We start from the raw sequence: 11581 nt of genomic DNA, 5'->3' as shown, positions 1-11581 counted from the left end.
GATGACACGGTCTATGCCTCACATTGATCAATCTAGATGTCTAGGATAGAAGGACACTTGTCATATTTTGTGAGGAGTCACAATTAGTAGTCACAAGGTGATGTTGGATCTCAACATTCTTGTAACTTGGGTAGTAATGATGTGTTGCTAGATACCGCTCATTACTTATGCTCCTAAATGGGTTTAGGGGCATTGTCAACGTTACAAGAACCTATAGGGTCACACACTAAGAACAATTAGATGGAGATTAGGTTCATATGATGAATCAAATTGGATTAAGAGTAATCCTAATTGGGCTAATTGAGTTAGACTCAAGTTGATTCATGTGTTTAATGAGTCTAATTTAAATTATGACTCATTGAATCAATTTAATTAAATGAATTAGATTCATTATATTAAGTTGGCTTGAATCAAATGGTTGGATTAGATCAACCATGGGCAGCCCATTCCAGAGGCTCCTCCTGCCACTGCCCCGCGAGCTGACCGAGATGCTTTCAAGAAGCATCAAGATGATGCATTAGATGTGTCTTGTCTAATGCTTGCGACCATGAACTCTAAGCTTCAGAACCAACATGAGTTAATGGGCGCTTACGATAGGGTTGAACATCTTCGTCAACTATATCAAGGTCAAGCGAGGCATGAGAGATTTGAGATCTCAAGGGCACTGTTTCAGTGCAAGATGTCAGACGGGGCTCCTGTAGGCCCATATGTACTCAAAATGATTGGGTACTTAGAGAACCTACAAAGGTTGGGGTTCCCACTTGGCCAAGAGCTGGCCACTGACCTGATCTAGCAATCCTTGCCGGATAGCTATAGTCAGTCGTTCTAAACTACAACATGAATGAGATTGACAAGCCACTGTTTGAGCTATTTAGCATGTTGAGAACTGCTGAGCTGAACCTTAAGAAGGCTAAGCCCAACACTGTTCTGATGGTTCAGAAACATAAGGGCAAGGGCAAGCCCAAAGGCAAGGGAAAGTCCCAAGCCAAGGGCAAAGGCAAGGCACTGAAGCCTAAAGGAGGGGTCGCCAAGGATGCTACCTGCTTCCACTGCGGTCAGACCGGGCACTGGAAGAGGAACTGCAAGGTATACTTGGAAGATCTTAAGAAGAAGCGAAGTGAGACTTCCACTTCAGGTATATATGTTATAGAAGTCAATCTATCTATTTCTACATCATGGGTATTAGATACTGGATGTGCTTCTCACATTTGTACTGATGTGCAGGCGCTGAGAAATAGCAGGGCATTGACAAAGGGCGAGGTGGACCTACGAGTAGGCAAGGGAGCACGGGTTGCTGCTGTTGCTGTAGGGACTTACTTTCTGTCTCTGCCCTCTGGGCTTATACTAGAGTTAGTCGATTGTTGTTATGTGCTTGCATTAACTAAGAACATTATATCAGTTTCTTGTTTGGACAAGAAAGGTTTCTCGTTTACAATAAATAACAAATGTTGTTCCGTCTATTTAAACGATATGTTCTATTGTAGTGCACCTCTGATAAACGGACTCTATATTTTAGACCTTGAAAGTCCTATCTATAACATAAATACCAAGAGGTTCAAGTCAAATGACCTGAACTAAACCTATCTCTGGCACTGTCGCTTAGGTCATATAAATGACAAGCGCTTATCCCAGCTCCATAAGGATGGTTTGCTGAACTCATTTGATTTTGAATCTTATGAGATGTACGAGTCATGCCTACTAGGCAAGATGACCAAGACACCTTTTAGTGGGCACAGCGAAAGAGCGACTGATTTGTTAGGACTTATACATAGTGATGTATGTGGCCCTTTTAATGTCGCTGCTAGAGGCGGTTATAGGTACTTCATCGCATTTACTGATGACTTTAGTAGATATGGTTATGTGTACTTGATGACACATAAGTCAGAATCATTTGAAAAGTTCAAAGAATTCAAGAATGAAGTACAGAACCAGCTTGGCAAGAGTATTAAGATACTTCGATCAGATCGAGGTGGAGAATACCTTAGCCATGAGTTTCGTGACTATCTAGCTGAGTGTGGAATTCTATCCCAACTCACTCCTCCTGGAACACCACAGTGGAATGGTGTATCCAAAAGGAGGAATCGTACCCTATTAGATATGGTACGATCTATGATGAGTCACACAGATCTTCCGACATACCTTTCGAGCTATGCTCTAGACACGGTAGGTTTTATACTCAACCGAGTTCCATCCAAGGCCGTGATAAAGACACCATATATGATATGGACTGGAAGAGATGCCCAGGTGTCTTTCATGAGGATTTGGGGTTGTGAGGCTTACGTTAGACGTCAAGTCTCAGATAAATTAGGACCCAAATCCGACAAGTGCTACTTTATAGAATATCCCAAGGAAACTAAGGGATATTACTTCTACATTCCTAGTCAGCACAAGATAGTTGTGGCAAAGACTGGAGTCTTTCTAGAAAGGGACTTTGTTTCTAGAAAAACTAGTGGGAGTACATTCGATCTTGAATAAGTTCAAGATGCGGATCCTAGCACTGAACCCTCGATGGAAGTTGAACTGGAACCACAAAGTTGTGGATGATGTTGTTCCACAAAGAGTTGAGGAACAACAACCAGTTCAAGTAGACATACCTCTTCGCAGGTCTGATAGGGTACGTCGTCAGCCTGAGAGATATTCATTTCTCTTGTCTGACCATGATGATGTTGTGCTCATAGAGGATGAGCCTACCACCTATCAGGAAGCTGTGATGAGACCAGATTCTGAGAAATGGCTTGAAGCCATGAGATCCGAAATGGAATCCATGTACACCAACCAAGTATGGACTTTGGTTGATCCACCTGAAGGGGTAAAACCCATAGGGTGTAAGTGGGTCTTTAAGAGAAAGACTGACATGGATGGACTTATCTATAAGGGTCGATTGGTAGCTAAAGGTTTCAAGCAGATTCATGGTATTGACTATGATGAAACTTTTTCTCCAGTAGCGATGTTTAAGTCCATTCGGATCATGCTTGCTATTGCAGCTTACCATGATTACGAGATCTGGCAGATGGATGTCAAAACCGCGTTTCTGAATGGAAACCTACTCAAGGATGTGTGCCTGACACAACCTGAGGATTTTGTAGATCCAAAGCATACTAGCAGAGTATGCAAGCTGCATAGGTCCATTTATGGACTAAAGCAAGCTTCTCGGAGCTGGAATCTTCGATTCGATGATGCAATCAAACAGTTTGATTTCATCAAGAACGAAGATGAGCCTTGTGTCTACAAGAAGGTTGTAGGGGTATAGTTGTCTTCCTCATATTGTATGTGGATGACATACTACTCATTGGGAAGGACATCCCTATGCTTCAGTCTGTCAAGACCTGGCTAGGGAGTTGCTTCTCAATGAAGGACTTAGGTGAGACATCCCGCATTCTAGGGATACAGATCTATAGAGATAGATCTAAGAGATTGCTTGGCCTAAGTCAGAGTACATACATTGACAAGGTAGTCCTTCAGTTTGCCATGCAGAACTCTAAGAAGGGGTTTCTGCCGAGGTCACATGGTGTGAGTCTTTCGAAGACTCAGGGCCCCTCTTCTAGAGAGGAGAGAGACCGCATGGATAAGATCCCTTATGCCTCAGCCATAGGATCTATCATGTACGCCATGCTATGTACTCGACCTGATGTCTCGTATGGTTTGAGCATGAGGAGCAGATACCAGTCAGATCCAGGTGAAAGTCACTGGATAGCGGTCAAGAATATTCTTAAGTACTTAAGAAGGACTAAATAATATTTCTTGATATATGGAGGCAATGATGAGCTAGCAGTAAAGGGTTACAGTGATGCTTATTTCATCCAGACCGACCAGGATGATTATCGATCGCAGTAGGGTTCGTATTTTACATTAATAGTGGTGCTGTGAGCTGGAAGAGTTCGAAGCAGGACACAGTAGCTGATTCTACGACAGAGGCCGAGTACATTGCTGCATCAAAGGCAGCAAAGGAGACAGTTTGGATTCACAAGTTCATCACTGAACTTGGGGTGGTTCCTAGCATTGCTGACCCTATTGAGCTCTATTGTGACAACAATGGAGCTATAGAACAGGCGAAGGAACCTCGCTCACACCAGCGGATCAAACACATACTACGGTGCTTCCATCTCAATCAAGAGATCATCGAGAGAGGAGATGTGAAGATTTGCAGAGTGCCTACAGAGGCTAACATCGCAGATCCCTTGACCAAGGCTTTGGCACAGAGGAAGCATGATGGTCACACTAGGTCATTGAGGCTTAGAGCCTACACTAATTGACACTAGTGCTAGTGGGAGATTATTAGCTAGAGCCCTAGAGCTAATCATTTGATGATTGTATTTTGGACTTGTTGTATCATATTCTATATATAAATAAAGGCATTTAATTTTTGGTTATTATACTTACTTGTATTGGTGCCAAATAAACTAAGTATAATAACGTCCTTGAGTAGAAGGTTCTTACCTATATCAATCGATTGGTTGAATCGATAGTGAGATGATATAGGGAACACTACTCTTAATCATTCCTAGTCGAGTATTTACATTCAGGGACAATGTTAATGCAATAAGACTAGCATGTAGGTCAGCTCGATGACTTGATCTCACAAGTCATGGATATAGAGATATCAAGTTGACACATGGGTATGCATTGGAGAATGTATACTGAATGACCCGCCATGAGAAAGTATCATGGATCATTATATGTGTAAGGCTCCCTAAGCCCAGTTGGGGAGGTTATTAAATAAGTAGCAGAATAAGGCTTCATGGGCATACACGGGAGGTTTAAATTACTGAATTTCCATAAAAAAAAGGGGATAGAGGCGAGGATAGAAGATGAATTGATACAATAGGGTTAGAAGGATCAAATGATAAGATTAAGAGGAATTAAATAGGGGTTAAATAACTCAACTTATCTACGTTAACATCAACTAGGGGAAACAAATATAGAATTAAATGGTTATATCTACCTAAATTGACACTCATTAGGGAAACAAATAAGGGTACATTAGCCACTCTCACTTAAGTTAATAACCTAAGCTATTGCCAACTTAATAACCCTAGGTATAAAGGGTCTTAATCTTTGCATCACCCGGTACCCTACAGTTCAATCACCGTCTCCTCACGCGCCGTTAACCCTCGACGGAGCTACTGCTTCGGCTGTGGAAGCTGAGGGCGATGCTGGATTTGGAAGCCGATCACCACCGTGAGGAGCAGATCGGACAGGGGAAAACGAGGACGTGCAATGGAAGTCGTGGGGGTCTCGGGGAGGACGGGGAAGCGCAAGAACAGGCAAGTATATCTTACGGTGATAGCATAAGATCTGTGAGGTAATGAGAGGTGGAAACTCGATATGGAGAGGTTATCGGCGTGTGATCGTTTCTATTAAGGCTTCTTTTCTGTTGGGTTTTGATTTGGTAAATTGGTTTGCATATACTTCGGATTTATGATCGATGAAGTCTGCGTTGATAATGTTCGATTCCTTTGGAGTGTTTTTCTGTGCTTCTACTAGTTTCTGTCGAGCTGTGATTGTGTTGAGGATTGGTTTCTTCCGTGATATCGAGGTTGCGATTTTTGGTGTGATGGTTGTTCGCTTAAATGCCTGTTTGAGGTGCTGGTTTTGTATGTGTGTCGGATGGGGCTTTGGTTACCGTTTGATTGAATGGAATTCTATGTAGATTTCTGGCGATGTTTTCTTTGGATTTAATAGAGGATTTCGAGTTCTTTCAATCCAATTTGAGGTTTCGATCAACTCTTGTTTGAATCGTATGGATTCTGGATTTCTTTCGTCGGAGCAATCTGTTATTGATGGTGCGGGGCTGCTAGGGGATTGTTCTGTTCAGAATTTGTGGGTTTAGTTGGCTGTAGATGGGCTTGAACTCCGATTTTTCCTCCCGAGTTGTTGCTGCTGTGAGTTTTGTGTAGGATGACTGTGTGATTAAATGTCGGTTTGTGATGTTTGAGATGAGTGAGCTGTGTTTTGATCTTCTTTTGGGGATCTCTGGATTTGCAGGTGGTTTTCTTCGTTGCTGACAGATTTATGTCTCATTGGATGACTTGGATTTGAATGTGGTTTTGTGTTTCGTGGTTTTCATGAAAGGTTGCTTTGAGATTTTAGTGGAGTTCTACTAGATATGTTAATTCTATTGGTTGGCATGACACACGGATTTCTGGGAATTTTAGCTGACTTTCATTCTTTGTATGGTTTTGGGATTCAGTAGGTAAGTTGGGGAGTTCTGCTAGGGATTTATCGCTGCGGTATTTTCTTTGGATGGACAGGATTTTGTAGAGAATTTATAGAACTAAATTGTGAACTTGCTAGTTACATCTAGTAGTGGGAATTGAGTTGGTTATTTCTGGGTCATTACAGCTAAATGAATTGAGTTCTATCTTGAAAGCTTATAGTTGTATTACAAGTTTATATACTAAATCATGCACAGATTTTCCCTTGTTTACAGTATGTGGTTTGTGTTGTAAATTAGATGCTAATGATCAGTTATTTTGTTGCATATGAAATTTTGAATTTGCTTATGGATCTATCTAGGTTATGATAAGACTGTATGCAGAAAGATATGGAATATGATATGGCTACTAGAACTTGACAGATTGAATTAGAATTGTGATAAACTATGAGTATATAAGTTTTTATGTAGCTAGTTGGTTGAATATGTGCATATGTGGTAGCAGCACGGGGTGGGTGACCCGGGATGAGCTCCGGGGAGGGCCCATCCAAACTTGACTGATACTGGAAATATATGTTAGCTTCGGCTATATGACTGGATGCATGTTCTCTACGAGGTACCTCTAGGTTCATGGGACTGTTGACTGGCTCTAATTGTGGTTACCGGATATGTGACATATTTATCTTATTTAGCTGTGTAGGAACTTTATTCACCACATATTCCTTCATTGATATGCAATATTTTAGGTATGTCTCTATTGTTTAGTCTCCTATCTTTATTACGTTATGGATGCTATGTTTTATTACATGAGATAATACTTGATGGGTTGTAGACTCATGATGCCTACATTTCAGGTGAAGATGTATCTCCGGGCATCGTGGAGGGTCTACAGGCGGAGTAGGCGAGGAGGCGAGATGGACGTATGACATTGTCCGGTTATTAGGAGTGTTGAGTTTATGTTCCCCACGGAAAGAGTTTTACCTTGGTGATGTCAGTAGTATCGAGTTTCTTTGCTATACTTTGTGAGAAATGATGACTTTTACCTTTGGTAGAATAATATTCTTTTGGGATTGGTGTCATGTTATAAGTGTATGCTAGATTGTGCTTGGTGGATGGTGTAAAAAAAAAAAAAATGGTTTCAGGACGTTTCAGTTGGTATCAGAGCACACACTCCTAAGGGACATCATGCGCTAGCCATCTCGTCAGGAACTCGACTACTTCAGCCAACAGTTTGTAAGATCTACATTATTTTAATTTTGTATTTAATGTGATAACTTAGTCATACTATGATTGATATACTGATATGAAATTATGGGATATGAATGAGATTAAATCGGAAATTGTATAGGATATGGCTGGTAGAAGGAACAACAATAACGGAGAGTTGGGCGGTCAGAACAACCAGTTTCTAGAAGGACTTACTGCACTTCTACATGAGCAGAACCGCATTCATGGGGAACAGATTCAACAAATATTGCAGGCTAGGGAGCAGGGGAGCACCCCCAGACGTTCTACACCTAGTACGCAACCGGTTTACAAGCAGTTTCGGGAGCTTGGACCGACGGAGTTTAAAGGCACCACAGACCCAATCGCTGCAGAGGGATGGATTCGGTCTCTGGAAACGATATTTGATTTCATGCAGCTCACAGATGCGGACAAGGTCAGGTGCGCGATATTCCTGCTTCGGGATGATGCTCGGGTATGGTGGGAGGGTGCGCGTCTGACTGTAGATCTGACTATCTTGACTTGGGCTAATTTTAAGGAGGTATTCTATGGGAAGTATTTCACAGTTGACAATCGGACACGACTGGCACGGGAATTCTTGGAGCTTCGTCAGGGAGATATGACGGTGGCAGAGTATGTCAGGAGGTTCGAGAGAGGACGCTATTTTGTACCTATGATTACCAGCCAACCAGTTGAAGAATTGAAGCACTTCACCGAAGGGTTGAGGCCAGCTATCCGCCATGACGTCAGGCTGAGTCGGGTCACCACATTCAGAGAGGCAGTTGACCAAGCGCTGATGTCCGAAAGAGACAGAAATGACATGGTCAAGGAAGCTCAGAACAAGAGATTGAGTTATCAGGGGCGAGATCAGCAAGAGCCGAGAAAGAAGAGGTCAGTTCCGGGTCAGAATCCAGGAAAACAGTCGTTTAAGCAGGCACAGTCGCTGCAGCAAATTCAGAAGACACAAGCAGCTGAAGGCACTGTTGTCAGGGCTGAAAACAAGGTTCACTGTTCTAAATGCGAGAAGATTCACGCTGGGCAGTGTTTGACGGGTACAGATGCTTGTTATATGTGTAAGAAGTCAGGACACTTCGCAAGAGAGTGTCCACTGCTCAAGGAGCCAACCAAGGGGAGAGTATTTGCGATGACTCAAGAGCAGGTGGACCTGGACACAGCTATTATCACAGGTATGATTTATATTGCCGATATTCCAACCTGTGTATTAATAGATTCCGGAGCTACACATTCCTTTAAATCTGAGGCTTATCTTACAAAATTGGGCATTAAACCTGAACGAATGGTTGCGGAATATAGTGTTTCATTACCATCAGGGGAGGAATTGCATAGCAACAGAATGGTAAAGAACTGTCAGATGATGATGCAAGATCATATGGTAGGCGCGAGGCTCATTGTGTTGGAAATAACAGAGTTTGATGTGATCCTTGGCATGGACTGGCTGGTTCAGCACGATGCAGTCATCGATTGTAAACAGCGGAAGGTCAAGTTGAAGCTACCAAATGAAAAACTCCTTATTTTTCAAGCAGCTTCACAAATAGCTGTACCCCACATGATCTCCATGTGCAAAGCTCGACGAATGCTAAGCAAGGGATGTGAGGGGCTCTTAGTTCACATCTCGGTTAAGTCAGGGACACAACGACCAAGTTTGGAGTAAGTGGAAATAGCCCGAGACTTCTCAGAGGTGTTTCCAGAGGATGTTACAGGTCTACCCCCGACTCGGGAGGTGGAATTCGGAATACAACTAGTACCGGGGACTACGCCGGTGTCAAAAGCACCCTACCGGTTGGCGCCTACCGAAATGAAAGAGTTGAAGGGGCAGTTGCAGGAATTGCTGGACAAGGGTTTTATATGACCAAGCGTGTCACCATGGGGAGCCCCGGTGTTATTCGTACGCAAGAAAGATGGGACCATGCGACTGTGCATCGATTACCGGGAGCTGAATCGAGTGACAATAAAGAACAAGTACCCATTGCCCAGGATCGATGACCTGTTCGACCAGTTACAAGGAGCAACAGTGTTTTCAAAAATTGATTTGCGATCAGGATATCATCAGATGAAGGTGAAGGAGGAAGATGTGCACAAGACAGCATTCAGAACTCGATACGGGCATTACGAGTTCCTGGTTATGCCATTCGGACTCACAAATGCCCCAGCGGCATTTATGGACTTGATGAATCGGGTATTTCACTCCTACTTGGACCAGTTTGTTATTGTCTTCATTGACGATATATTAATTTACTCTCGAAATTGCCGAGAACATCATCTGCATTTAACCACGGTGCTACAGACGTTGAAGGAACATCGGTTGTATGCCAAATTTAGCAAGTGTGACTTTTGGCTGAATCAGATTCCATTTCTAGGGCACATTGTCTCAGGGAATGGGATAGAAGTGGATCCGGCCAAAGTGGAGGCAATTCGGAATTGGGATACGCCAAAGAATGCTTCTGAGATACGGAGTTTCTTGGGGTTGGCAGGGTACTATCGAAGGTTCATCCAGAATTTTTCCCAGATTGCCTTGCCGCTGACCTCGCTGACTAAGAAGGGGGTAAGATATGAGTGGACAGATCGGTGCAAGAAAAGCTTTGAGGAGTTGAAAGGAAGATTGACGACGTCCCTAGTGCTTACGATCCCGGATGGTTCTGGACGGTTTGTGGTGTACACTGACGCCTCCAAAACTGGACTGGGAGCTGTGCTAATGCAGAACGGGAAGGTCATTGCGTATGCCTCATGTCAGTTGAAGGTACACGAGCAAAACTATCCCACCTATGATTTGGAGCTAGCGGTAGTTATATTTGCTCTAAAGATCTGGAGGCACTACCTTTACGGGGAACGATGTGAGATCTACACAGACCACAAAAGTTTGAAATATTTTTTCACACAGAAGGAATTAAATATGAGACAGAGACGGTGGCTGGAATTAGTGAAGGATTACGACTGTAACATCAACTATCACCCGGGTAAGGCTAACGTGGTAGCTGATGCTTTGAGCCGCAAATCCGCTACGTTGTCGCAACTAACCAGCCAACAACAGTTGATATCGGAATTTCAACGATTGAATTTGGAGGTAGTAGCGGCAAGGGAGCAGCTAAAATTGTCAGCATTGATCGTAAAGTCAAATTTACTAGATCAGATTCGGGAAGGACAGATGGTGGATCAACAGTTAACAGAATGGAAGCGGAAAGATGAAGAAAAAGGGCACGCTATTTACTCTACTGTGGGTGGAGTTGTGCGATACAAGGATCGCATCTGGGTACCTAAGATGGGTACACTTCGAGAGGATCTCATGAATGAAGCGCATAACACCCCATATTCCACACATCCTGGGAGCACAAAAATGTACAGGGATATGAAGTTATTGTATTGGTGGCCGGGTATGAAAAAGGACATAGTCAAGGTAGTGCACGAATGTCTCACATGTCAACAAGTAAATACTGAGCATCAGAGACCAGCAGGATTGCTGGAGCCACTTCCGATCCCTGTCTGGAAGTGGGAAGAAGTTGCCATGGATTTCGTGGTGGGTCTACCAACCACTCCTAAGGGATCAAACGCTGTATGGGTCATTGTGGACCGATTGACCAAGTCAGCACATTTCCTACCGGTAAAAACCACCTTCACAATGACACAGTATGCAGAGCTATACATAAAAGAAGTAGTGCGGCTACATGGGATCCCAGTTCAAATTATGTCAGACAGGGATCCAAAATTTACCTCGGGATTCTGGGAAAGTCTACATAGGGGAATGGGTACCAGGCTGACGTTCAGTACTGCCTTCCATCCCCAGACGGATGGTCAGTCTGAACGGGTGATTCTGATTTTGGAGGACCTTCTACGAGCATGTATGATGGATTTCAAGGGGAATTGAGAGTCAAAGCTTCCCCTGATAGAATTCACTTATAATAATAGTTATCAGGCAACCATAGGTATGACTCCATATGAGGCGTTGTATGGAAGGAGGTGCAGAACGCCGTTATATTGGGATGAGGTCGGTGAGAGGGCAGTTCTGGGCCCAGACATAGTGACCCAAACAGTGGAGCTAGTGGAGAAGATTCAGAATAGGATGCAAGCAGCGCAAAGTCGTCAAAAGAATTATGCTGATCAGCGACGAAGAGATTTGGAATTTTCAGTTGGGGATCATGTATTTCTTAAAGTCTCACCAATGAAAGGGGTACTGAGGTTCAGAAAGAA

General features: G+C 43.2%; 1 protein-coding gene across 1 annotated transcript; it reads left to right on the top strand.

The window, feature by feature from the left end:
* The first annotated feature begins 7505 nt into the window (after positions 1-7505).
* LOC121979543 lies at positions 7506-11258 on the top strand. Its single transcript, XM_042531532.1, has 4 exons — positions 7506-8565; positions 8608-9046; positions 9100-9358; positions 9450-11258. Exons 1-4 carry the CDS (start codon positions 7506-7508, stop codon positions 11256-11258), a joined length of 3567 nt encoding a protein of 1188 aa, XP_042387466.1.
* The last annotated feature ends 323 nt before the right edge of the window (positions 11259-11581 follow it).

Source organism: Zingiber officinale, chromosome 5A (genome assembly GCF_018446385.1).
Source record: "Zingiber officinale cultivar Zhangliang chromosome 5A, Zo_v1.1, whole genome shotgun sequence".
In the NCBI taxonomy this organism is placed as follows: domain Eukaryota; kingdom Viridiplantae; phylum Streptophyta; class Magnoliopsida; order Zingiberales; family Zingiberaceae; genus Zingiber; species Zingiber officinale.
The sequence above is the reverse complement of the archived record's forward strand: the minus strand, read 5'-3'. Positions and strand labels throughout refer to the sequence as shown.

Coding starts and splice junctions, on each gene's coding strand:
- LOC121979543 (XM_042531532.1), top strand. CDS start 7,506: ATGGCTGGTAGAAGGAACAACAATAACGGAGAGTTGGGCGGTCAGAAC. Junction 9,047..9,099: donor ACACAACGACCAAGTTTGGA/GTAAGTGGAAAT, acceptor AGGATGTTACAG/GTCTACCCCCGACTCGGGAG. Junction 9,359..9,449: donor CGAGTGACAATAAAGAACAA/GTACCCATTGCC, acceptor GGATATCATCAG/ATGAAGGTGAAGGAGGAAGA.